This window comes from Fundulus heteroclitus, chromosome 21 (assembly GCF_011125445.2).
Source record: "Fundulus heteroclitus isolate FHET01 chromosome 21, MU-UCD_Fhet_4.1, whole genome shotgun sequence".
In the NCBI taxonomy this organism is placed as follows: Eukaryota; Metazoa; Chordata; class Actinopteri; order Cyprinodontiformes; family Fundulidae; genus Fundulus; species Fundulus heteroclitus.
In genome coordinates, this window is record NC_046381.1 from 7828849 (window position 1) to 7855089 (window position 26241).

General features: G+C 41.6%; 1 protein-coding gene across 3 annotated transcripts in view; it reads left to right on the forward strand.

Moving 5' to 3' along the window:
- The first annotated feature begins 9112 nt into the window (after nucleotides 1–9112).
- Nucleotides 9113–26241, forward strand: part of LOC105932912 (dnaJ homolog subfamily C member 13) — a 52376-nt gene continuing 35247 nt past the window's right edge. For all 3 annotated transcript variants that reach the window (XM_036125178.1, XM_036125176.1, XM_036125177.1), the window contains exons 1-4: nucleotides 9113–9193; nucleotides 22017–22092; nucleotides 24036–24185; nucleotides 24485–24526. In XM_036125178.1, the coding sequence (XP_035981071.1) occupies nucleotides 9126–9193; nucleotides 22017–22092; nucleotides 24036–24185; nucleotides 24485–24526 (336 nt within the window). In that variant the 5' untranslated portion in view covers nucleotides 9113–9125. The remainder of the gene's footprint in view (nucleotides 9194–22016; nucleotides 22093–24035; nucleotides 24186–24484; nucleotides 24527–26241) is intronic.

The following is a 26241-nucleotide window of genomic DNA, read 5'->3' on the forward strand; positions in this document are numbered from 1 at the left end:
TATTAATTAGAAAGTCAGAAGTTTGCTGATTTCCTGCAGAGATTTGTTTACTAAATATGTCCCATTATCACTGGAAATTAAGTTCTGGACCCCCCAGCATGGAAAAGATCTCCATTAATAAGGCTTTAGCGACGGCACTGCTGTCTGCGTGTTTCATTGCAAAAGCTTCAACATACATGTAAAACATGTCCACGACCAGTAGACAATATTTATTTCATTCAACAGGTTTCAGCTTAATCAAATCCATTATCAGATGTGGGAATGGAAATTGTAGAGGCGTATGTGCAGTTTGTGGCTGTGCAGGAACCCTAGACGGGTTGTAAGAAGCACAGATCAAATACTTTTTGCAGTAATTTTTCAGCTACCACTGAAAACCCATTTGTGTACCAATATTTTTTAACCATATCCAGCATCGCCTCTCTGGACGCATGATCCAATTCATGTGTCCATACCACAGTTTTTCCTTCCACCAACTTACAAGCCTCAGTTAAAGTGATGAGTTGAGCTGTTTGAGCAGAATAGGAGTGCTGTAAAGGACCTAAGCGTAAAACACCTGAGTCAGAACACAGCAAACCCATCTCAGTTTAAACCTGGAGCAGAACGGGAGGAGGAGCCGTCAACATATAATACGAGGTCGGTGTTAGACAAAGGAGTGTCTTGTAAGTCAGGACGAGGGGTACAAACGACATTTAAGACAGCTGCGCAGTCATGACTTTACTCATCCTCCTCTGTAGGCAGAAGTGTGGCTGGGTTTAAAATACTGCATCGTTTTACAGTAATGTCATGTATGTCCAATTAAATTTAGGAAAGTTTAAGCCACCTTGCTGCTGATAAATAAGAAGTCTTTTGTTCCAGGAGGATGATAGAAACAGAATGTGGAACAAAAACTGTCAGAGAGTTGTAGCCAACAATGTCACGTGACGCTAACGCTGCTTTCTCAGCTGCAGCAATAGCACGCAAACAAACAGGTAAACCAGCTGCAACAGCGTGAAGTTTACTGGAATAATAGGCCACAGCTCGCAATTTGTCACCATGAGATTGCAACAAAACAGATGACATGAAATCAGATTTTTTATCCATCATTTAAATAAATGGTTTGTCAGAGTTTGGCAAAGCCAGCACCAGTGCAGAGGACAAGGTTGCTTTCAGAGCAGAGAAAGCCAGTTCTGCCTCAGACGTCCATGTGATTCTACCAGCAGCTGCTAGTCCCCGTCCGTGAATTAAAGCAGCCAACGGAGATTCAAGCTTGGAGTAGTTTGAAATGTGAGCTCTGCAGTAACCTGTCATACCAAGAAATTAAATAATTTGTTTCTTTGTGATTTGTTTTAGGATTTTTAGAGCCACTTTGATCCGCTGAGGTGACTACTTTTTGCTTTTATGTGAAAGAACATGGCCAAAAGATGTGACTTCCTCCTGCACAAACTGCATTTAGATTTTGAGACTTTATCGCCTTTTTTAAAGAGATGTTAAAGCTATTTCAACATGTCTGTCCTGCATTGATTAGCTGATTCGGTACAGATTAACAAATCATCAATGTATTAAATGAGAAAGTTTCCACAAGTCAAAGTCAAGTCCGTCAGACACAAGGGAAGTACTATGTAAGTCATCTGAATCTTTATGTCACTGTCAGGTGTCACAGCATTTACTGCTGAGACAAAATGTTAAGGCACAGGAGCAGCTGGAAGCTTCCATTCGTATGCATACAAAGATTTATCTAGGGCCCAAAGTACTGCAGTAAAGTCAGAGTCCTGAGTGTGAACTGTCAGTCCATCAGAGGTTGAAATGATAATGTCCAATCTACACATCAAAGCTCTATCCATAAGATTTAAAGGACACAGACGAGACACCAAAAAAAGAAAAAAAAATTGCTTCAGCTTCACTTCCTGCGGAGTGAAACACTTTAAAAGAAACAGAAAAACTTTCCCTAACTGAAGCTGAGACAGAATAAACATAACAGCCACTGAGCTTTGGCTGTTCCTTGATACATTTAGCAGATAAGAGTGAGTTGCACCCGATTCAACAACAAAATAAATTTTTTCACCTATTACCAGTATAGAAAACATTTTTAAAGGCATTTTTTTTTTAAAGCAGGGGTCTCCGTGTGGAGATGCGTGCCTGTTGTAACAGCTGTGGCACAATCTAAGTGTGTGATGGCCTCTGTGAGCAAACTATGTGGATCAGTAGAAGCAGGTACCATTTCAGCATTCAAACACAGGTGTAGCGGTGTGTGTGTGTGTGAAGCCTCACGCCCCTTGGCAGGTCCCTTCTCAACGAGGTTGGCCTCCGGATCCAGGGTCCGATCCCCCACCTGTCAGTTACCGGCACCAGGCTGCTGCGGTCCCTGCGGGCAGTCGTTCTTCCAATGTCCCAATTGTCCACAGTTGCGACATGCATCAGAACGAGACCACTGTCCACAACTACAGCCTCTGCCCTTATGTGCATGGCCACATCCACGATGGTTAGATCTTCCTCGTTGAGATCCATCAGAAAACAGGATTAGGGCAACCTTGTGCAGATCAGTGTCTCTTCTTTTTCTTTCCTCCACTGATGACATTACTGCTGAGCAGAGCACGTTTCTTTGAATCAGCCAGATGCAAAACTTGACTCCAGTCTCCTGACAAAGTTCACTTTCTGCAGCAACCTTTGTCCTTCCTCTCTGGGATTAGGGAGGAGGGCAGCGCTGGCCTGGATGTCAGCTGCAGTCCTTGGTCTAAGCATGGGGTTCATTCGCTCCAGTCACCTCCAGCATGGAGAATTGATGAATCTATCCTTGGTTTACTCGCTGTTTCCCATTTCTCTGGCATGTGAAAAACAGAGAGGTGCGAATAAAGTCCAGTTCTGGCTTTAAGATGACTTGTGTCTGCTCTGCCTTGGGAGTGACTGGGTCTGATGAGGGAGGGATCCTCCCGTAGTTTTCCACCCGCTGCTCCATCAGAGCCGCCCTGCTTGCTGAGCTCGCCTCGCTCCCCAGCCTTGCCTCGGTCCGCATACTGTTGAACAGGTTGATGTCTTCTCGGAGGGGGACAGGAGTCCAGATCCGGGTCAGCCACCTGGAGGGCCTGCAGCTCCACCTGCAATGGAGCATATGGAAAGGAGGGTGAAGCACCACATGTCTATATGTAATTTTAAACAAGGGGTCATTAGCAGCACAACCAGTATTGTCTGTTACCATGTCACCAGAAAAATATTTTCCCCTGCCCTCTGTTTCAGTTCAGAATTTAGTTTTAGCATTCATTGCAGCACTTTATTCATTTTTCCCGCAGATCTAGATCCCTGTTTTTTATATATATATATATATAGATATATATTATTTTTACTTTTTACCTAGTCTCTCTCCATCAACTGTTTAACCTTATTTGACTGATTTATAACTTATAAACTGACTTATAAACCTATTATACTTATAAACTTATAATAACTTATTATAACTTATCTTACCAAATGAAAGCACATTCAACACAATCATCTCCGCTTTTCCCCCCATAATTTTATGTATTGGAGAGTCTGGAGGAGGGGGAGACACCCCCGAGGCCTTTGAGGTTCCGGAACCCATTTTTTTTACCACAGGCGGCACGTCTGCCCGTCCTGGCTTTCTCCTTTATGAGGTGTAGAAATGCTAAGACCACCCGCAAAACCCTTTGTCTTGCTTGGTCCTATTGTTACCAATAGACCGGGTCCTATTGTTGCCAATAGACCAGCCCTGTTCTCCAGACAGGGTCAGGCCCTCGCGCTGATGTTCCCACTCCACCAACTCTGCAAAATTAAACAAGTATTAGGAGATGATGGTTAATGTACAATAAAATGGTTTAGAGCAGTGTCTCACTCAGAAATTATGACAGAATTTTCTTTGATTCGGATCCGATCAGCCAGGAGCTGCAGGCAGGTTCCAGGACTCCCCTTTTTTTTTCAATGTAGGTGGACTGAAGATAGGTCTTCAGGCTGGCCAAGCATCCTTATCCCTCACCATGCAGTCCTCCTGGCATGTCGGATCCTGCCGACAACGCCAAATTGTTATGGATATTAATAATTATCAATTAAGTGAGCACACCACTCATGAAAACAAATGATGCATCGTTTGTCTTTAATTCAAAGGCATGAGCGTTTGAATGTCTCTGTCCCCCAACGCAGTCAGGAAACAGAGCAATGAGAAAAAGAACACACTAACTTTTATACATTCTGGGTTAACAAAGAAAGTGGGAGTTATCGTCAGAGGAGTGCAGCCACTGGTACGATCCAGTTCCTATCTAACTCAACTCCTCTCTGTGTCCTTGGATGTGGAAACACAATAGTGAATCTGTGAGCATTAGAGCTTCTTTCACACGGGAAATATGCAGGTGCATCCAGACAAGATATGATTAGAGTTACATACATCAATAAAATTTTCACAACAGAGCCAATGGCGTTCTTGCTACAAGGGGCACTGCGCAGCCCAGTATCATAATAACCCCAGCAAATTAGAATTTTAAAATAATATTACCAACCCTACTGTAATCCGTTCATTTATTTGATGTAGTTTATCATTATTTATAATGAATATTATTATTTAGGCTCCACTTAAAAAAATCAATAATTATTTTTTGCGCTTTTTGGATCCTCATTTTGTTTCGTATACTATGTCCCGCTGCTCCAATTCAATTTCATTTATATAGCGCCAATTCATGATACATGTCAACCCAAGGCACTTTCCAAAGTCATATTCAATCAGATTATACAGACTGGATCAGATTATACAGATCTGTCAAAAAAATTCCTATCTTCTCAGACTGAGACATACTTTAATGATACCAGGGGGAAATTACTTTTGTTACGTGCTCCAGAATACACACAGTATGAGGGATTGGTGCAAAGCCATGGACAATGGCGTTGTCCATTGTAGCATTCACTCCTCCTGAAAGAGTGTAGAGCCACAGGGACAGTCGTCTGCATTGTCCATGTCTTTGCAGCAATCCCTCATACTGAGCAAGCATGAAGCGACAGTGGAGAGGAAAACTCCCCTTTAACAGGAAAGAAAACCTCCAGCAGAACCAGGCTCAGTGTGAACGGTCATCTGCCTCGACCCACTGGGGGTTAGAGAAGACAGAGCAGAGACACAACAAGAGAGACAAGAAAAGCACAGAAGCACACATTGATCCAGGATCAATTAGTCAATATAAATCAAAGTGTCAGCGCTTTCGATCTTATAACCCATAATTTCGGTTAATATCAATAAAGGGGGAAAACACTAGACGAGTATTTTTGATTAACAGGTACCTATTGCATATCCAGTGAAAGCAAACATGCCCAGAATTTAAAAGCTTCTTAAAATAGCTTTACATGAACTGATATGAGTTATAACAGCTCGTCGCCTCCTCAAAGATTCCGAACTACCCCTTTAAACTGGCTCTGTTTTGACAGCTTCTTTAAAAAAAACTGCTTCCAGATCGGTTTCGGTGAAAAAAATCCTTCCATTCAAACATCGACTGAAAACCAAAGGAGACTGATCTGAGGCCAGCTTCGCGCTTCCGCCATCAGCAATCAGCTGACAGCCGCATGACAGCTCGGGCCTCGCGCCTGCGCAGTTCATCGGCTTCTGGTCTCGGGGAATATGGCAGCGTCCTGAGTCTTGTTGGGTAGAGAGGAGGGGGGGGAAACACATCGCAACTGAGTAGGTAGCCTTCAGCATCAGAGTGGCAAAACCGAGGAGCTCTGGCCGCGCTCAGAGGAGGGAGGGGGGCTGAGGGACGGCTGAGATCACCACGCATTAGCGAGTGAACAGGTAAAAACCGCCGTCGGCACGTGCCACTGTTTTCTTCTTCGCCTTCTTTTGATTGAGATCTAATTGATGCGCTAGCTAGCGGCTAGCTCGTAGCTAACCCCATCGTAGCCTCCACCTCTCTCCCACCGCCGCTGCTGCCGCGCCTTTGACAAACCGACGCTCGGGCAAAATGCGCTTCGAGCGTCGTCACGGTGCCTGTCGGATGAAGGCAGCGGCGTCGGCGCGGGCGAGCCGCCGTGTTTGTTTGTAGCCGGGCAGGAGACGGCGGGCGGAGGCCCGGCTGCAGTGAAGCAGAGAAGCGCTAGCTTGGTGAGAGACAGGTAACGTTCACGCTGTCATGGATTTACCGCTGCACACAAGGGGCTTAAAACAAGTGGCATTAGGCCTGTAAATGCCCTCATGACACTGTTTATTTATATATATATATATATATATATATATATATATATATATATATATATATATATATATATATATATATATATATTTTATAGTTCCTTGCAAGTAGCACAATTTTTGGGTCTCTAAAACGAAGCAAGGGTAAGTTCCTGTGTTGGAAGAAAGGTTGCTTCATGTATTTGGCAAATATGTGGGGGGTGTTGCAACGTTTGTTCGGGAAGTAAAGGCGCCATACAGATCACAAACACAAGATATTCCTGCTGTCACCTTTCATGTTGTTCTGAATGTCCAAATCCACTGCACCAAAAAAAAAAAAAAAAAACCAAAACATTCCAGTTTATAAGTCAGGTGTCATGGCGGGTTTTTTACTGGACAGTGTAAAAAAAAAAAAAAAGTCAGGGCCACTAAAGTGGATAAAGTAGCACATGACTGTTTGAACCTTGTCCTCACGCTGATGCTGAAGTAGTATTTTTTTTTCGGTGATCTTCTCTAAACTAAAAGCTCTGAAGAGGCCAACTCCAGCTGTTTGTGAGCGACACATGCACGTTTTGCTCACAACTTTAGCACATGTGCAAAAGTTGCCAACTTTTGGGGCGCAGAGGAACCTGTAGCTGGTGCTCAGCCTGCACATAAATCATAAGTCTGCCGTGTTGAGTTCATTGCAGGCGTTCAGATTGCTTCTGGGTCTAGGTTGCAATGCAGTGAGATTGTGAATCATGTTTAATTTATTGTTTATTTGTTGGTTTAAGTAAGTATACCATAACCCAGAGCTGTGGGTCTCATGCTGTGTGGTGCAGTGTACTGATGGTGGCATTCGAGCTGCCTTTAGAGGTAAATTTGCATGATAAATATGAGCAAATCGAGATTTAACGCTAACAGGGACCAACCATCGAAAGGGGTGGTCGTTCAAGAACGCTGTTCTTTTACTTCGTATTAAACAGTACGATTTAGGAAACATTTAGTTTTCACTGTACTAACTAAATGGTATGATGGTGAATTTAGGAATGCTGGGTGCTATGTTGGATTTTTTTTTTTGGTGGTGGGGGGGGGGGTGAGAAATCTCAGCTTTTTCTGTTATAGGGATTTATTTTCTGCCTTTTTAAACTTGGAATTTTAAGGCTTAAAGGAGTAATAAGTAATAATAACACATTGTGGTTAAAATTCAAACAACACATGTACGATTCCGTTCACGGAGAACGGCCAATTTCTCAACGGTTCGTTGCTGCTGTGAAACTCCACTGAATTTTTACATACACAGGATATATCACCTTGTATTCCATTTTGTTTCTGGTCCGCTTCTCTTACCGGCTCCCATGTTTTGCCAGCTGCCGCTCTTTGGCCAAATTAAAATGCCAAATGCTCTGTTTTGGGAACCCTGGGAACTCTCATATGATTGGTTTAGAAACCAGGAAGTGAACACAGGCTACACACCGCACCAAAGTAGTTCTGCACCGTACGTCTAATTTTGAAAAGAGGAAAAATGTGACTAAGATATTTTTGATTGAGAGGACAGATTGTTTATAGAGACTGTTACTTCCAATCTCAAGTGACTAATGACAATGATTTAGGTTGATATTACAGTAAATAACTTACTTATTGCCCCTTTAAGTAATTTGCATCTTTTAACCAATAATGCATTCCCAGTGTTGTTGTTTTTTTGGCCATAATGCAGCCAACTAATAAGTCAAGGTCCTGTTTTAATGCTGTTTCATAAAATGTACTGGGGTGGTGCAGGATTCACAAACATTTAAAAACAATGTCCAGCACAGCATTTACCATTTATTTGTTAGATGTGTTTTGTTATGCTCCGCGGGCTGTCCACACAAAGTGTTCTCCTCCCTTCTCCAGCTATTGTATTTCTTTTTTTAGGCTCAGCCGTAGGGTGATGCACAAGTGGGTAGGGCAATCACATGACCCGGGCCTGATAACTAGCTACACTCATCACAGCAAATTTATGGCAGTCAGCTGCTGGTGCAAAGAGCAACCTCTCCAAGGCGTGGTGCCAAAATCTCCTGTTGTGCTTGCTGTGCACCCCCTGCTTTACATCCCATCGTCTGGGCAGTTCTGTGAACCCACATTTGAATTAAAGTCAATGTCGTTTCCATAACAATGGTGACACCTGAATGCGTGCATTTTTTTTCTTCTTTTTATCGCTTCTCTTGCAATAAATAAGGCTTATAAGCCTCATTTTGCAGGACTCCGCGAGTCCCTGAGCGTTTAGTCAATACTGCAGCTTCATTTGCACCCTGAAGCGAAGAGGAAGGAAAACTGTAGTTGGATTTTTCCAGGATACTGACTGAGTGCTGACACAGGTTCCCCCGTGTCACAGCACAGCTAACGGCAGCAAATTACTGTACTCATGCAAAAGGAGGAAATAGCTGCAGCTCTTACGCTGACTATATTCTGCTTTCTTTGAATGCTTAATCTTTCGTAGGTTCCTGTCGGTCTGTCGCAAGCTTAACTGAGTCATCTAGCGACCGGAGGACGGACGATAAAGAATCCCGCTTTATACTTTAATTAATTAGACTAACATCTTTTTTTGTTTTGAACTATTATATCTGGATTGACTCGTATTCATCTGGCTCAGCGTTCCAGTTTTTTCAGTTAATTGTTTCCCAGCTAGGATCGGTTGCAAGCAACGTGTTGCCGTACGGATCGATGCCACGGCCTGCAGATGTGGAATCAGACGGCCACGGAGGGCTGGTTCCCTCTCCGTTAGATAAAAAGCGTTTACAGTGTTTCCTCTTTGATGCGAGTCTCTCCCTCTGAACTGAAAAATGTAGAGGGAGCCCGCGAAGTGTGTGGCACGGCGTGTTGGAATGCACCTGGTAGATAAACTTGAAGTAGTAATAACTTGTAAAGGCTGCACTAGACTGATTGTGTGTGTGGAACAAGCAATACCAGCTATCTGACCAGGCTCTTATTAAAAACTGTTGTTTTCTTTATTCTGTGTTTTAGGTCTTGGGAAAAGATGAATATCCTGAAAGACAACAAAGACCTGGCCTGTTTCTACACCACCAAACACTCCTGGAGAGGAAAGTAAGACCCTCATTTTCCTTCTTCTTTTTCTTTTTTAAACAAGACCAGTGAATATTAAAACTGGACCTAAATCTCCGCTCTGACTTATGTGGTTAGGCGGACGTGAGAAACTCCTGAAACCCTGACTCGGTGCTTCTGTTGTGTATATTCATTATCTTTGTGGAGGATAAGCGGCTCTCAGTCTGCAGGCACGTGATTGGTGTTTTGCTTCACTTTTGGGGGGTTGCCTATCACCAAGAAACAGATAGCGGGGCACGGGGGACAAAGCTAGACGTATCAACGTTCGGTTGTGAGTTCCTTCAGCTGCTCCCTGATTCAGGGGGAGTCGTCACAACATTTTAACACCAGACGCCCTTCCTGATTCAAACCCGGGTCCCCCATATCGTAGCCTGCTACAGCACAGAGGGGCGAATATACTGACATCCACATTTGCTTTCTAGCACGTAGATTTTATACATCCCCTTTCCCGACGTTACAGTTTTAGCCCATTTTTTTTTTTTTACTTTATTACCCTTCAAAACGTGTTGAAGTTCTTGGTGGGAAACCATTGTTTACATCAGTGTTGTGAAACATAAGTGGCTATATAATCAGGGGATAACAACAATCTCCTGCTGTTACAGGCCACACAGGGTGATGGAAGGGCTATGTGAAAGAACAACAAGGAAAAACACCACTGGCCTTTATTTGACAGTAGGCTGACAGGAAATGGGCTTGAGGGAGAGAGAGAGAGGGAGAGGACATGCTGGGACTCAAACCCGGGACCCAGGACAGTCGCGTTAGAGGGCTGAGGCCTCCGAACACGGGTCGTTTGGTCTGGATCCCACAGGTTGGCTCACCAGTGCAGCATCCACACTACAAAAAAGGGAACTAAAAGTACAATCTTCTTGAAACGAGTGTATTTGTTCTCGATTTGAGCAGGCAAATAAGATTATCTGCCAATGGGATAAGATTTTTGCACTTAAAATAGGAACAACTAATCTCCATCATCCTATTTCAAGTGCAGTATATCTAATTTTAGAGGTTAAATACTCATTCCATTGGCAGATAATCTTATTTACCTGCTCAAATCAAGGACAAATACATTCATTTCAAGAACATTTTCCATACGTTAAGTTCCCTTTTTGCAGTGCAGCTGTCTGGCTTTGGGTGCGATATGTTGGCGGTGTGAATTCAGAAATCCTTCGTCCATTGGGAGCTCCTGTTTCTCCTGGAATGGCTGCCCTTCTGCTGAATACCAGATCAATGGACAGTAAATGGCCTCTTTAGCTCATCGGAGCTGAATTTCTTTATTCGTGACTAAGACGTGGTGGGTCCACTTGCTTCACCGACCTTCTTCCCCCTAGCTTTTCATTTTCTAGCAAGTGAAAGAGGACTCCACTTGCGTTAAAGGACACAACTGGATCTGGTTCTGGACATCCATATTGCTAGTATCCAAGGCTATGGGATAGGGCTGGGTGGTATGGCTTAAAAATCTCACATTTTTATACCTAATCTGATTACCGGTAATAATTGTTTCCCCCTCCTTTTAGTTTAACAAAAAGGAATAAAATACATTATTTTAAAAACATCATTTCGTCTGGGAGTTGACCTGAATTCAAAGTGCAACTAAATAGAAGCTGTGAAACATGCTTTTAAAACAAGTTGGCCGCCCTGCCATTGTAAACAATGAAAATGTAACAAAATGTTTCCTGCTAGTGGTTTTACACAATGAGCTACGAACAGGCTTCACATGTGTAACTTCTGACCAACTTTAAAAAAAAAAGAGTAGAAAAAAAGTATTATAGTAAAAACGTTTCCACTTTACAATATATTGACAATATATTTTCTTAAACATATTCAGCTTTGCTGCTATTGTCTTCATGGAAGCCCTATGAGTGCATTGACAAAAAAAAAAAATCCCAATTTTTCTAAAAATCGTAAAAGAAACTTGTAAATTCAAATTAATTGATGCCTTCTCCAGATCGGGGAGAATGTCCCGCCCCAAGTGGAGGAGTTATAAGTACCTCAGGGTGTTGTTCACAAATGAGGGAAAGAGGCGGACTGGTACAGCGTCCGCTGTGAAGCGGGTGCTGTACCAGTCTTTTGTGGTGGGTAGAGAGCTGAGCCAAAAGGCGAAGCTCTCAATTTACCCGTTCATCTATGTTCCTACCCTCATCTATGGTTACGAGCTTTGGGTCGTGACCAAAAGAATGAGATCCCGGATACAAGCGGCCGAAATTAGTTTTCTCCGTAACGTATCTGGGCTCTCCCTTAGAGATAGGGTGAGGAGCTCAGTCATCCGGGGAGGACTCAGAGTAGAGCCGCTGCTCCTCCACGTCGAGAGGAGCCAGTTGAGGTGGCTCGCACTGCAAAAACAGAACCAGAAATAAATAAAATGTTCTTAAAATGAGTCTATTTGTCCTTGATTTGAGCAGGTAAATAAGACTATTTGCCAATGGAATAAGATTTTTGCACTTAAAATATCTTATTCTAAGTGCAGGAACATTTTACTTATTTTTAGATCCATTTTTGCAGTGCGGGCATCTGGTTAGGATGCCCAGGGGAAGACCCAGGACACGCTGGAGGGACTATGTCTCTCGGCTGGCCTGGAAACGACTTTGTGTCCCTGGAGAACTGGCCCAAGTGGCTGGGGAGAGGGACGTCTAGGCCTCCCTACTGAAGCTGTGACCTGATCCCAGATGAGCAGAAGATGATGGCTTAATTAATCGATTAAACCGATTTATCGCCCAGCACTACTATGGGATATATACAGCTATTATTCTGTGTTTTGTCTAGCTGTATTTCTAGGTAGATCAGTGAGAGATCAGGATGAACTCACTGGCAGCTGGCCTGTCTCCCTCCACCTTCACCACGTCTGTCTTTACTGACTCCAACTCTTGCCCTTACCTTAACGCTGAGGAGCTGGTCGCTCTTTTTTTTTTTTCTGTTCTGGAGGCCTGGACACTATTTGTGTTGACGTCAACATGTGGTTTATGCATCCGTCAAACACAGATAAAGCCACTGGACAGTATAGACTATGGCGTATGAGTTGTAGGGAATTAATAAACGTGTTAAACGCTGTCTTTTGAGGATCGACTGGCTGTGCTGAAAGAATGCGCACCGTCCAGTTTTGAGCCATGAGCCGGCCAGATCACATTACCAGTACCTGCTTTGTAAATGTTTTCGTCCCATTAAGGCCTCTCATTGAGTGATTTAAGCAGGGCTGCAGGGCGTCTGCCGTCATCTCTCGCTCACCCTGCTAATGCCTCCTGACGTGTCCGGCTGACGGCAGTGTTGACGTAGCGGGGAGGAACACACTTTGAGACCCTTGTGTTTATCTTAATCAGGCTGTATGTCCTGACCTCTCACCTCTAAAAGGGAGCTAACTAACCCAGCTTTGGTGAACTATTCTGGCTGGTAGGAATCTGATACCAGGGCTCTCTCCCAAGAGACACAAAGTTGAGTGTAACCCCCCCCCCCCTCCTCAAACGGCGTGCGAAAGCGGGCAAGTCCGAACACGGCGGAGAGCAGGAAGAAATGAAAATGAAACCTGAGGCAGTGCGTGTTTGATTCAGATGATTGGGGTTAGCGACGATATGTAGCTACGTTCACTGGGCTGAAAGAGTAAATGCTTGGGTGGAGCAGACTTTCTGAATAGGTCCAACACAACATGGATCTGCCTGGTACTGTAGGTCAACAGAACAAGAAATGGTTAGGTTGTTTTCTTTTCATCCGACGCCATGATGACTAGGGCTGAACAATTAATCGCATTTTCAATATAATCGCGATTTAAAAAAAACACAATTTCCAAATCGCAGAGGTCTGCAGTTTTTGGCTATTTAACAATTAGTGAATCAGACGCGTCCTTTAGGTGTCAGTAAAATGTTTAAAGTGGGTTTGCCTCCACATGGAAGGGATGACAGCTGCAGCAGTGAGATAATCTAATTTTATTACTTGTTTATATAATCGTACATAGCAGGTATAGGTCAATCCGTTTAATACATAGACTTGCTTGTTGGTTGCACTTTATGTTCAACAAGGATTGATGTCCAAATTAATTAAAAGCTGTTCTATTGAAGAATATTCTGATCAATAGAAACATTAAAAGTTCTTGTTTTAAATAGTCCTCGTTTACAAACATCTTTATTTAGAGGCCATTTTTGTTACTTGTGGTTAATGCAGAGAAAAGTCAAAATTGCAATATTGGTTGAAATATATTGTAGGCAGAACGCAATCATTACTGCTCTGAGTTTAGATGCTGTGGGTCTTTTAGCAACTAATCCACACGGTGAGGAAACAATTTGATTTGTTGTTTGTATATGTTTAAAAAGACATGATAAATTAAACTGGGGAAAAATTTGCATTAAATCGCAATATTAAGAAAAAAAATCGCAATTAGATTATTTTCCAAAATCGTCCAGCCCTAATGATGACGTGTTATTTTTCTCTTTTAGGTTTCTGGGTGGAGGATTAAAACCGAGGTTTTTGTTTTAAGAACAGTTTATACAGTGAGGCTGACTATTTTAGAGTCCAGAGTGAAATGTAGTTTGGAGGGTTTTCGTTAATTTCATGACATGTTTTGCAGGCCTGGAGTCCGCTGTGTTTCCTGAGTTTTTCTTGGAGATGTAATTAAATTGGTAAACGTTGTTGCACGACTGAAAGACCGACTTCTGACCTCTTCATGCTCGTGATCAAACTTTCCTCAAGTCTTGTGACTTGGAAGTTACTGGGTCATTATGACCGGGACCTCAGGGCGGAGAGCTGGTCCTCTCTGTAAAAATGGATTCTCCCTGGAGTTTTGCTTACATTTAAGAGTCAAGATCCTTCAATCCGTCCGTCATCCATCCATCCGTCCGTGATCCATCCATCCGTCCGTGATCCATCCATCCGTCCGTCATCCATCCATCCGTCCGTCATCCATCCATCCGCTCCTCTGTCATCCATCCATCCGTTCCTCTGTCATCCATCCATCCGTTCCTCTGTCATCCATTCATTCATTCATCCGTCCGTCATTCATCCATCCGTCCGTCCGTCATCTGTCCGTCCGTCATTCATTCATCCATCCATTCGTCATTTATCCATCCATCCATCCGTCCGTCTGTCTGTCATTCATTCATCCGTCCGTCATTCATCCATCCATCCGTCTGTCATCCATCCGTCCGTCATCCATCCATCCGTTCCTCTGTCATCCATTCATCCATCTGTCATTCATTCATTCATTCATCCATCCATCCGTCCGTCATCTGTCCGTCCGTCTGTCATTCATTCATCCATCCGTCCGTCATTCATCCATCCGTCCGTCATTCATCCATCCGTCCGTCATTCATCCATCCGTCCGTCATTCATCCATCCGTCCGTCATTCATCCATCCGTCCGTCATTCATCCATCCGTTCCTCTGTCATCCATTCATCCATCTGTCATTCATTCATTCATTCATCCATCCGTCATTCATTCATCCGTCCGTCCGTCCGTCATTCATTCATCCATCCGTCCGTCATTCATCCATCCATCCGTCCGTCATCTGTCCGTCCGTCATTCATTCATCCCTCCATCCGTCATTCATGCATCCATCCGTCCGTCATCTGTCCGTCCGTCATTCATTCATCCATCCGTCCGTCCGTCATTTATCCATCCATCCATCCGTCATTCATCCATCCATCCATCCATCCATCCATCCATCCATCATTTATCCATCCATCCGTCATTTATCCATCCGTTCCTCTGTCATCCATTCATCCATCTGTCATTCATTCATCCGTCCGTCCGTCATTCATCCATCCGTCCGTCATTCATCCATCCGTCCGTTATTCATCCATCCGTCCGTCATTCATTCATCCGTCCGTCCGTCATTCATCCATCCGTCCGTCATTCATCCATCCATCCGTCCGTCATTCATTCATCCGTCCGTCATTCATTCATCCGTCCGTCCGTCATTCATCCATCCGTTCGTCCGTCATTCATTCATCCATCCATCCGTCATTCATCCATCCATCCATCCGTCCGTCTGTCTGTCATTCATTCATCCATCCGTCTGTCATCCATCCGTCCGTCATCCATCCATCCGTTCCTCTGTCATCCGTTCATCCATCTGTCATTCATTCATTCATTCATCCATCCGTCCGTCATTCATCCATCCGTCCGTCATTCATCCATCCGTTCCTCTGTCATCCATTCATCCATCTGTCATTCATTCATTCATTCATCCATCCGTCATTCATTCATCCGTCCGTCCGTCCGTCATTCATTCATCCATCCGTCCGTCATTCATGCATCCATCCGTCCGTCATCTGTCCGTCCGTCATTCATTCATCCATCCGTCCGTCCGTCATTTATCCATCCATCCATCCGTCATTCATCCATCCATCCATCCGTCATTTATCCATCCGTCCGTCATTTATCCATCCATCCGTCATTTATCCATACGTCATTCGTCCATCCATCTGTCATTCATTCATCCATCCATCTGTCATTCATTCATTCATTTATCCATCCGTCATTCATCCATCCATCCGTCATTCATTCGTTCGTCATTCATCCTTCCATCTGTCGTTCATCTGTTGTCCATCTGTCATTCAGACGTCCATCCATCCGTCTGACAACCACACACCCATCCATCTGTTTTCTTTCCATCTATCCATCCCTCTGTTTTCCATCCTTTCATCCACCCATTTTCCATCCATCCGTCGGTTTTTACTTGCCTGCTTCCCCATTTAAAGACTCATAATGGTCAAAACGTCCGCCATTTTATTACATTCAGTCAGAAATAATATTTATACCTTCAAGATTATCTAGTCAGGACTAATGGAAATATAAATTTTTAGCTGAAATGTGTTCAGGAAACCTGATTTATCTTTTTTTATATATATATATTAGATCACTTCTTTCCGTACACGTAGATGTAAATCTGTCTGCTTTCACCCTGAATGCCGTCATACTTTAGTGTTACCGAAAAAAAACTTTATCATGTTGGTATGTTGAGTGATTATTGCTGCAGGCATGGATTGTCCTGTGGGTAAAATATTGTTTTTTGTCTTCTAATTGTCTTCATTGTCTTATGTGTATGGAGTTTGTACTGAGCTCTTTTTCAATTATCCTTTGGTTCCCTCTTTGCCACTAGTGTTACACTGTTGGGTTCTGATATGCTGTTGTAGGTTTTGTTTTCCAACAAAAGTCCTGTTCAGTCTGTTATTTGTGTAAAATCTGATATAATTTCGTTTATAGATGCGGGCACGAGGCGCCCACTACAGGAAGTTGCTTAATGTGATTCATTATGAAGCTTTAGACGGAGAGAAAAGGCTTTAAAGACATCCAGTGTGGTAGGAGCATGTCAAGGGTAATGCACTACTTTATGTGCAAACAAATATTGGTCTATGAAGTACCTGAATTAAGGAAATAAACTGAACTGAATTTTCGATTGTAATGCAAATTGCAGTTGACTAATAAAATTGATTGAAATAAGAAAACTAATTTACAGTAAGTAACACAAGAGCTTTTTGTGCTTTGGTGTCTTGTTGGTAAGAAAAGGAGGGGAAAAAAGGGGTTCCTACATCTCTTAGTCAGAGCAGAGGTAGTAATATAGCTAATAAAGAGGACTTGGCTCCTTGAAATTCCCACTTTCCATGCTTCCCTTCTGTGTTATCAAATTACAACATGGTGCTGAACGAGGATATCTTTTTCATGCAGATGTGGTGCAATAATGCTTGCGATAAGGCTTAAGATTGCTCAGGTTTCTGCAGGTTGACTTTCACTTTTACAGAGGATGCAAATCTGAGTCACCGCAGCTTGATTTGTTAAATCAAACACTGGTGTCACTTTAGCCTGAGTGGTTGCAAGAATAGCTGCGAATTAACTGAATAAGCCCCAGCTGTGCTGAGATGTCTGAAGCTGTATGATGCATTTATTGGTGCTTTATGAGAAACCTGCATCGAGGTACTTTACATTTAAGCCAAAAGGTTAAAGTATGGCCATAAACTCAGCTTCTCCAGGAAATTAGTTGAGGATGTTTGGATTTTCACATTGTACTAAAATAGAACGTCAGCCCGCAGCGAATGAATAATTGATGAGCTTTGTGCCGACACTCAGTTTGGACCAGCCTGAACCAAGGTCAAGACACGGTCTCGAACCTAATGCCCCAAAATATCGAAGCCAGAAGCGGCCCAACGAGGGCGGGTGCATCTTTAAAAAGCCGATTGATTGTTAATTAGCTGGGGGCTCGCTTTTCTCACCATAAGCTGTTTTGTGAAGCCACCTGCTTCCTGTGGCCTATGGGTCTGATGCTGTGCTGTTTAAACACCTGAACTGGAAATATGCATACAGTTACAACACCTCAACCAAACTAGAGCTCGACCGATATTTAAGTTTTTTTACCTTGTGTTATCAGCTGATACATGCATGCGTTCCCCAATCCATCACCGCATTCAGCAGCCGTGCCGTGAGATCACGTGAAGCGCATACATTGCCACTCCCTCGTTGGCAATCAGCAGCTGGTAACGTAAGACTGAATCCTAGCAACAAGGATAAGTTTTCAACTTTTAATGTAGCTTTAACTGTCTAATCTAGCTGTATCTGCCCTGTCTATGTCTCACTATAAATGGCAGGGAACAGCGGTGTGTCTGTTTTAGCCTCTGAAATTAGCATTTCAACGTTGTGTTTATGTCTCTAGTCCAGCCACTTACAGTCGTCATAAAGCTCCTTTTTCATCGTCTCAAAACCCACGTCTAAGCTCCACCTGGCGAGTTGCCACACACACACATTTATTATTGTAATTTTTATCATGTAAATGGAAAACAAAAAGGAATATCGGCTTAAAGAGTGGGCCAAAAAAAAAATAGATAGCACGTATCGTGTATCAGTTTGCCTGATATCAAACTAATCGGTATCGCCATCGGTCTTAAAAACCTTTATCGGCCGATCTCTAAACCAAACCATGTGAGACCATGATGTCTGGTTGGCTTATGCTCATGCTACGATTACAGGGTTTCCCCCACTGTATTATATATAAGCCCCCACCTCACCACTGCCAGCGTAACCATCGCTTATATTAAAAGCCTCGATGTTTGAGAGCAACATAAAACGGTCAGTAACGTTCCCGTCTGGGGGAAAAAAAACTCCCGCTCAAAATAGGCTAACGTTAGCTGTTATTAGCTTGATGCACAAGCTAATAGCCCCTCCTTCGAGCCGCGTCACGCAATGCTCCTCAGGATAACCGGATTTTTCTGGGGGAACCCCTGCATTACCTAAACCAGGGGTGTCAAACATACGGCCCACCAAACAATTTAGTCCGGCCCGGTGGCTAAATTATCATTATTCAAAAAAAAATATTTATTTATTTATTCAGTGTCTTGTCTGGCAATGTGGCAATAATAATTGTTGTCTTAATGCCAAAAAGAGCTCATCAGATTTGACTTTCACATGTGGAGCAATACGGCTTTTGCCATAGTGCTCCGCTTGATTTATGAATGTGAATAGTTTTATTATGATTCATGCGGGAAATATCTCAAATGATATGGACACTACAATAGCAAAGTAGGAGAGGAAAGGAAGAACAAGAAGAAAAAAAAGGTGAAAGAGGAGATAAAAGGAAGAGAATGATAAAACAATTATTGAAAAAAACATGTACTTTGTTTAATTGAAAATCTGCAGTTCCTATATTGTCCATGAAGGGCGCTGTGTTTTAATCAGCAGATGGTAGCACTGAGCTTCGGATGTGGAAAATTGGTTTTAAATCATTTCTTAATTTTTATCTGTTTGATGTATTTTGTCATGCAGGACAGTGTTTTTAAGTTCCAAAAAATGTGAATAAATGTTTTTCAACATTGTATAATCACTGTGATTAGTTCTTTTGCATAATGCACAAGTAAATGTTTAACTGAGTAAAAGTTTTGTTGAAATTGCACATACTTTTCTTAAAAACGCTGAGGTTATCCATTAAATATTGTTTAAAAGTGAAATTAACTTAATATAAAAATCAACAAGTCCACATTTATTAGTTCTATTTAATCTTGCAATGAGTTTACTCGTGTGGCCCTCTTGAGATCAGATTAAGCTGAATGCGGCCCCTAAACCAAAACGAGTTTGACACCCCTGACCTAAACTGTAAAGTATGCATGTTTCATAGTATTTACACAAACATTTTAAACAAATGCAGATATAGTATATAATCTTTTTGCTTTGCGTTTCAGTCACTGTGGACTTTAATCCGTAGAAACGATAAGGGGAGGGGAAATTTTATCAGTTTTAAAACGGCAACATTTTTAAAGTCCTGTTGTACCTTGAGACAAGTAACCAGCCTATGCCTATATCAAGGGTTTCCAGCTGTCCTCCAGATCTAGTGGTCTGGTATTAAGCCCATCTGATGTGTGGGAGCAGAACGTTGTTGGTAGCTCTCTTGGACTCAGGTTTGGAGAACCCCCCCCCCCCCCTTGGCTAAGAGGCTACACAGTCGTTGGCCACAAATCCCACCGATCCTGATCCTCCTGTCAGTGCACTTTTTTGGCCAAACAGATAAATCACCTAAGCTCTGATTTTATCATCAGTTAAAGGGTTAAAATACTGTGAAGTTTTACAGGGATGTCGGAGATCAGGCCCAATGTTTTCTCCTTAGCCTTGCCTCAGGTCATTGGCTGTTCTGTCTGTTTGTATTTGTCAGGCTCTTCAGCCTCAGCTGCAAATGCTATATGTAGAAGTAGCCTCTCTATTTCCCCCCCCTCACGCCTCTCCTTAGTTGTTTAACGGTCTCTACACCAGACGTCCTGTTGTATTCGCTTAATGAGGATGTGTAGAAAGAAAAGTTGCCAAGTCAGCATGTTTTGTTCAGGGTAAAAATATGAAAAAAAAAAAGAAAAACTTTATGCAGAACTGACTGACATGTATTTTTTTTTCTTGGATTTAAACTCAAAGATCTCCCGTTTCACACTATGCAAAATGTCAGTTATTAATTTTCTAATCAGTCAGCAGAATTGGATGAATTAGCCGGCCGAGCCAAGCGAAGCTATTGCCAAACCTGGACGACGCACACGTCTGTGTGGCTGGTGCCGTTCACACAAACCCACAGGCGTTCGCTGTGTAACACACATTTCACACTTCTGTCCTACTGTTGATAAATTGGTGTTTGTTGCTTTTGTGTCAGTGAGTCATTTCACAATCGTTGGAAAGATGATGGCAAAAGTACGCAACGCCTGCAGTGCTCGAAGCTTCCGCTGCCTTTACTGCCGTCTGCGGCTGGTGACGTGTCTATAGAGGCAGATGGTGGGATACTAGTCATCCTCTTTGTATCATATTTCACATTGGGTCTCACAAAATGCCTGCAAATGAGCAAATCAATGATGGATATGATAACTGAGGTCTGGTGATGCCGTTCGTCCGTCCTACAGGATGTAGTGAATGGCTTTCTTTACAGCAGCTATACCTTTACTCAAGAGTATAAATGTTATTACTTTCAGGCTAATGGTTTAGTTGCGCCTATGGCCACAGCATGATTTTACTGCCGTCATGCTTGACAGTAGGTACGGTGTCCTTGGGTTTGAAAACGTCCATCTTGGCTCCTTTTAAACATACTTTTTTTGTAAGTTTTTGGACCAGTAGTTCAGTCTTTGTCTTCCTCTGGAGGCATTTGACTTGTCCAAAGTCGTCCAGCTGCAAATTTCAGTCCTGTTTGAAGGTCTCTGTTGTGAAGCAGGGGGGCTGCTCTCTTGATTGGCTCGTGGATGGGGATGTAAAACTAACTTCAGAGCATCCAGTGATGCCTTATTTCCTGTAGTTTTCTAGTTTATTACATCTTTGGTTGTTCTTAAACATCCTAACCAATGTCCTTACATCAAAGTGTGACGGTCGCGGTCAGATGGTGGGAACTTTGGATACAATCAGGTTTTAAAGTAGGACAATAATCCCAAACATACTTCAAAGCTGGTTTTTAAATGGATAAACCTCTGAACTCAGTGTTATTAAAAACCTATGAAAGAGCTCTAGGCCTGTCGCGATAAGCAATAAATCAATTACATGATGAATATTAATGACACGATTAATTCAAACAAGCTTGATAATTTATGTATTCATGTGTTTTTGAAGGGTGTACCTTTTTGTATTTTTGCTTGTAGAAATTATTTTGACCCTGTGTGGATTAGAGAAAGTCCAAAATGAACTAAAATGTTTTTTTAAAAACCATTCAAGTTGTTTGTTTAAAAAAAAAAAAAAACTTTCATAAGTCATTAAAGAACAAAGAATATGACATTGCAAAAACCACCATGAGCACGTGTAAAGTTTTCACAGGACCTGTAGATGTGTCTCTGAAAGACTCATTTTAGTGGTCATTTTAACTAGTATTGCGCCAATGACGTTTTTTGGCCCCGATACCTGGCTGTACAGTATTGGCCGATACCATACCGATACCATCTGTTTGAAATTGATGTGTGTGTGTATATATGAAGAACTGCATACTACTTAGGGTAGTAGAACTTTTTATTGTCTACCTGGAATGGGTGACAATAGTTGAATAAACTTTTGGCTCTCAACTGCCAAAATAGTGCAACTTTCATGAATTTATGTAACATGTATAATAGTAGTGGGGAGAGAGAAGGCTGCGTTCAAGTGACATGCAAACATCAAAATTGTATCGGTGCCCTATTTGTTGGTACTTTCTGATACCGATACCATAATTTTAGTGCTGGATCGGGGCCCCGTCCGATACTGGTATCGGTATCGGCGCAACACTAATTTTAACTAATTGTGTTAATTGAAAGATGAAACGGCTTCCTCAGATTTACCCTGTTTTCCTGCACTGCAGTAAGTGTTGCTCCTTATTTCAGCCCGGCCGTGTTTCTGACTGCTCTCATCTCTGTGTTGCAGATACAAGCGAGTCTTTTCAGTGGGGACGCATGGCATCACCACTTACAACCCGACCACGCTAGAAGTAACAAATCAGGTCAGTAACATACAAACCAGGTCTTACAGAAACCCTCTGAATCCTACAGGAGCCTCAGTCTGCCGTCTTCGGCTCCATGTTAACTATTAAAAATCCATTTGAAGTGCATTACTTGGTGCTGTAAGCTGCGGTGGGCTTTAAGGCAGTTTTAATACGCTGCAGCTTGCAGGCAAAGATATGTTTCAGTGCTGATCAGATCAGGATATGAACTTTATTTCATGATCAATAACCATTAAGCAACTCCTCATTAAACCTCTCACTCAACCAGAAAACAGCATACATTTGTTTTCTTTTCATGAAGTTACCCTATAGAGTGCTGTGACAAATGAAGTTAAATTATGAACAGGCCTAGAAATAATTATTCTGCTGTAAATTTTGAGAGATATTGGGGCAATTTAAACTATTATCTGTTTATAAATGTTCTGTTTCTCTAAAGACCGTCTTTCATTGAGCCATATAAAGAGGTAATTATGTACTAACCATATATTTGCAATGATGATGCAGCGAGAAAATGTGTAGCAATCTGAACGGGAGCCTTGACCAGAGAGCAGCTGGTCTGAAACTGATTAAAAATCTGATCATTTTCACATCAGTGAACAAACCTTACTGAGGATACCAGGTCGTGCTAACAAACGCTCTTCGGTGTGGCTGTAGTTACTGAGTGAAGAAAACTGGACGTTATTCGCTTTTAGTCTCTGATTAGATTTTTTGAATTTAAAATCGGAAACGTTTCTGCTGCATTTACCAAGACAAAAATGACCAGGTAAGGAATTTACTGTAGAAAAAAAAAAGGCCGTTGTAGTTTTATTGCTGAAAACCCCGGCACTCTGAGCCCATAACCAAGAGTACGCGCCAGCAACAATAAACCTGTTAGGTTAATTCAATATAAAAGTTACATTTATTTTGGCCTTATATTAAAAACAGGGCAGTGTAGTCCAGTTACTCTGTCCTCCCGACAGAGACTGATAGAGAGCTGTGGACGTGGAGGAGCGGGGTGATATTACACACTTGGGAAGAATATTTAGTGCACTTTATAATACGGTGCACCTCTATGGTCTGAAAAATATGGTAAGAAGTAGGGCTGGGCGATATGGATTAAAAAATAAATCTCCGATTTAATCATACCAAATCTGATTAATCGATTTTTTTTTTTTTTTTCTTCCTTTTTGTTTCATAAAAAGAAATTAAAGAAATTATTTTAAAACCTTGCTTTTTATGTCAAGCATTTCGTCAGGGAGTTGACCTGAATTCAAAGTGCAACTAAAAACAAGCTTTGAAACATGCCTGTTAAACAAGATGGTAGCCGTGCCATTATAAACAATGAAAATATAACAAAACATTTGCTGCTAGTGGTATTACACATTGAGCTAAGAACAGGCTTCACTGCACTTGTGAACTTCAAACTAAGTTAAAAAAAAAAAGTAAATGAGTAAATGAAGTACCTCATATTATGGTAAAAAAAAAGTTTCCACTTAACAATATTTTGACAATAATTTTGCCTAAACATATATCCAGCATCACATGCTGTTCTCTTCATGGAAACCCAATGAGTGTATTGGCAAAATAAAATCCAATCCAAAATTTTCCAAAAATGAAATCTTAAAGAATTGTAAATTCGAATTAATCGATTAAATCGATTTATCGCCCAGCCCTAGTAAGAAGGCGGTTTAATTTGGCTGCGAGAGAGGACATAGATTTTCCGTAGATAACAGGAAGGCTGAGCAAAGTACAAGAAAAATTACTCCGTTTCTTTCCTTTTGAGAGTCAAACCTTTATCTGTAATGAATGCGGTATCCAGAAGCAGCTGCAAGGCAATAAAATCTTAAATCTCTACCAGCAGGTCAAAGCTTTATTAAAATGCCAGCTCACATTTGGAAGCATTAATGGCTTGACTTGGGTTTTTTTGTGCTGATTTATGTGCCGTTTGCTTTCTCTGTTGCCAGTGGCCTTATGGGGACATCTGTGGCGTCGGTCCAGTGGGGAAAGGCCAAGGGACGGAGTTCAGCCTCACTTTCCGCAAAGGCAGCGGCAAGAAGTCGGAAACGCTCAAGTTCTCAACGGAGCACCGGACAGAGCTCCTCACGGAAGCACTGGTCAGGAGAAATTAATGTCATCAACATTCACCGTGGTTAAATGGGCCGAACGCACAATGTTCACTTTAATATTTTTATCTATGCAGAGTTTAGTTGGGTTTTCCAAAGACGAGCAAATCACTGTCTAGTTTATTCACGCAAATCTGAATCAGCAGATATGTTTTCAAACAGTAGATTAGCTTGATATTGCGTTTGAGAACGCCAGCGATGCTAAGCATTCTCTCATGGTACTACTTGCTGTTTGTAATCTCTGCACAAAACATTTTAATTTTGTGTCTTTGTATTGTTTTTGTGTGCAGAGATTCAGAACTGAGTTTTCAGAAGGGAAGATAACTGGTAGGGTAAGTATTGATCTTTAATAAAGAAACTAGAATTTAGGTCAAAATGAAGAAAATAAACCCTTTCTAAGTTTTGAAAATATCTTTACAATGATCTGGTCTTTTATAAAGTCTAAGATTGTGAAGATTACATGATTATCTACATAAGTGACCAACATTTATATGATTAAAAACTAAACCAAAATACAGTATGTTTAAAGAGAGCAGACATTTAAGCTAAGGAGCCGACACAAACTGCTTATTAAATGTATTTAATTATAGTTTCTAAGTTCATCTGAGCACATTTATGAAATTTGCATCTGAGGAAATGAATGTCTGGAGCATTTAAATACATTTTCACACTATACTAATGAGGGCAGATATCCACACAGTCGTGTCTGTCATCTTGAAAAGGTTATGAAGCCCTTTTAAAAGGATGGATATTATAAATCCCATTCTTCAGCTCAGTCTCTAATGAACTGGATGTTCCAGCAAGCTCCTCTATAGGCTGGATCAGGGCTGTGGAGCCACTAGTGGCTCATTAGGCCCTCCACTGTGGCCTTTAATACCTCTGGCCAAAAAGAATTTAACTTTTTTTGTAAAAACAATCCATAAATAAATTCTAGTCTTAACTTTTTTTTATATATATATCAGTAGTGTTTGCTTTATTTTCTAGAAAGTCCTTATTCTGTTTTTAGGTTGCAAAATCTGTGCTTTTTGAAAAGTAAATTCTATCAAATTGAAAGAACATTTATTCATTTCTTTTTACAGAAAACTGATGTTCTTTATTTTAAAGCCTAAAAACAAAGTAGCTTTTCCTTTAATTTAAAGATAAAACATGACATTCTCATGGTAGATATTGTAAAAATAGCTATTTTGTGACTTTTGTAGCTCTTAACAATTTGTTTTAAAGCTAAACTGAAGGCAAAAGTTGGCTCCAAGGGTTTTAAAAGGTTGCTGATCCCTGGGTTAAATCATTCATGAAGACTTTGCAAAGTAACGTGAAAAGTCTCTACATTCATTGTAATCAGGTCCTAAAAAAGACTAAACATGTGTGGCTTTGTTTGGAGAAAGCTGAGGAAAGCTGCTTCTGTATAGAATAGAGTAGAATATATAGAATTAGACAGCATGGCTTGTAATTAGAAAATCTGCATCTGGACAAAACAAAACATGTCGGTAACATTTTTCTTTGAATAAACGTTAAGCTGTAACCCTTAAAGGGACAGTATATTAGAGATAATATACAGATAAAGCACCCCACAAGAAGGAATATATTATCATTTAGGGATGTTTTTAAAGCCATAAACTTGATGATGGACATAAGATTAGGTGATAATATTCCAGGAAAGACCAAAAAAAAAAGAAGCCTTCAAGTTTCTGCCATGGCCCAGCCAGAGTTTTGATGTCAGTCTTATTAAAACGTTGTGGTGGGCATAAGCAGAGGTGAATAACCTGAAGCAACATTTACTGTGGCAGAATGCCTGGGAAACTGAAAAGATCTCAAATAAAATGTATATTTCTGGAAAGAAATGGTTCCAAGAAGCTGTAGATTCAGAGCTGGTGATCCTGAGAATATTCTCTGCACTTTGTTTTTTATTGGTAATAACAAAGATGTCATCTGTTCATGTTTGTCTTAGATTAGATTTAAATGATTCTGGGAAACAAAATGTTGACTTTTGCCGTAGTGGCGCCTTTCTTTGTGCCAGTTGCCTAACGTCCAGTTGCCTAACGAGGTGCGC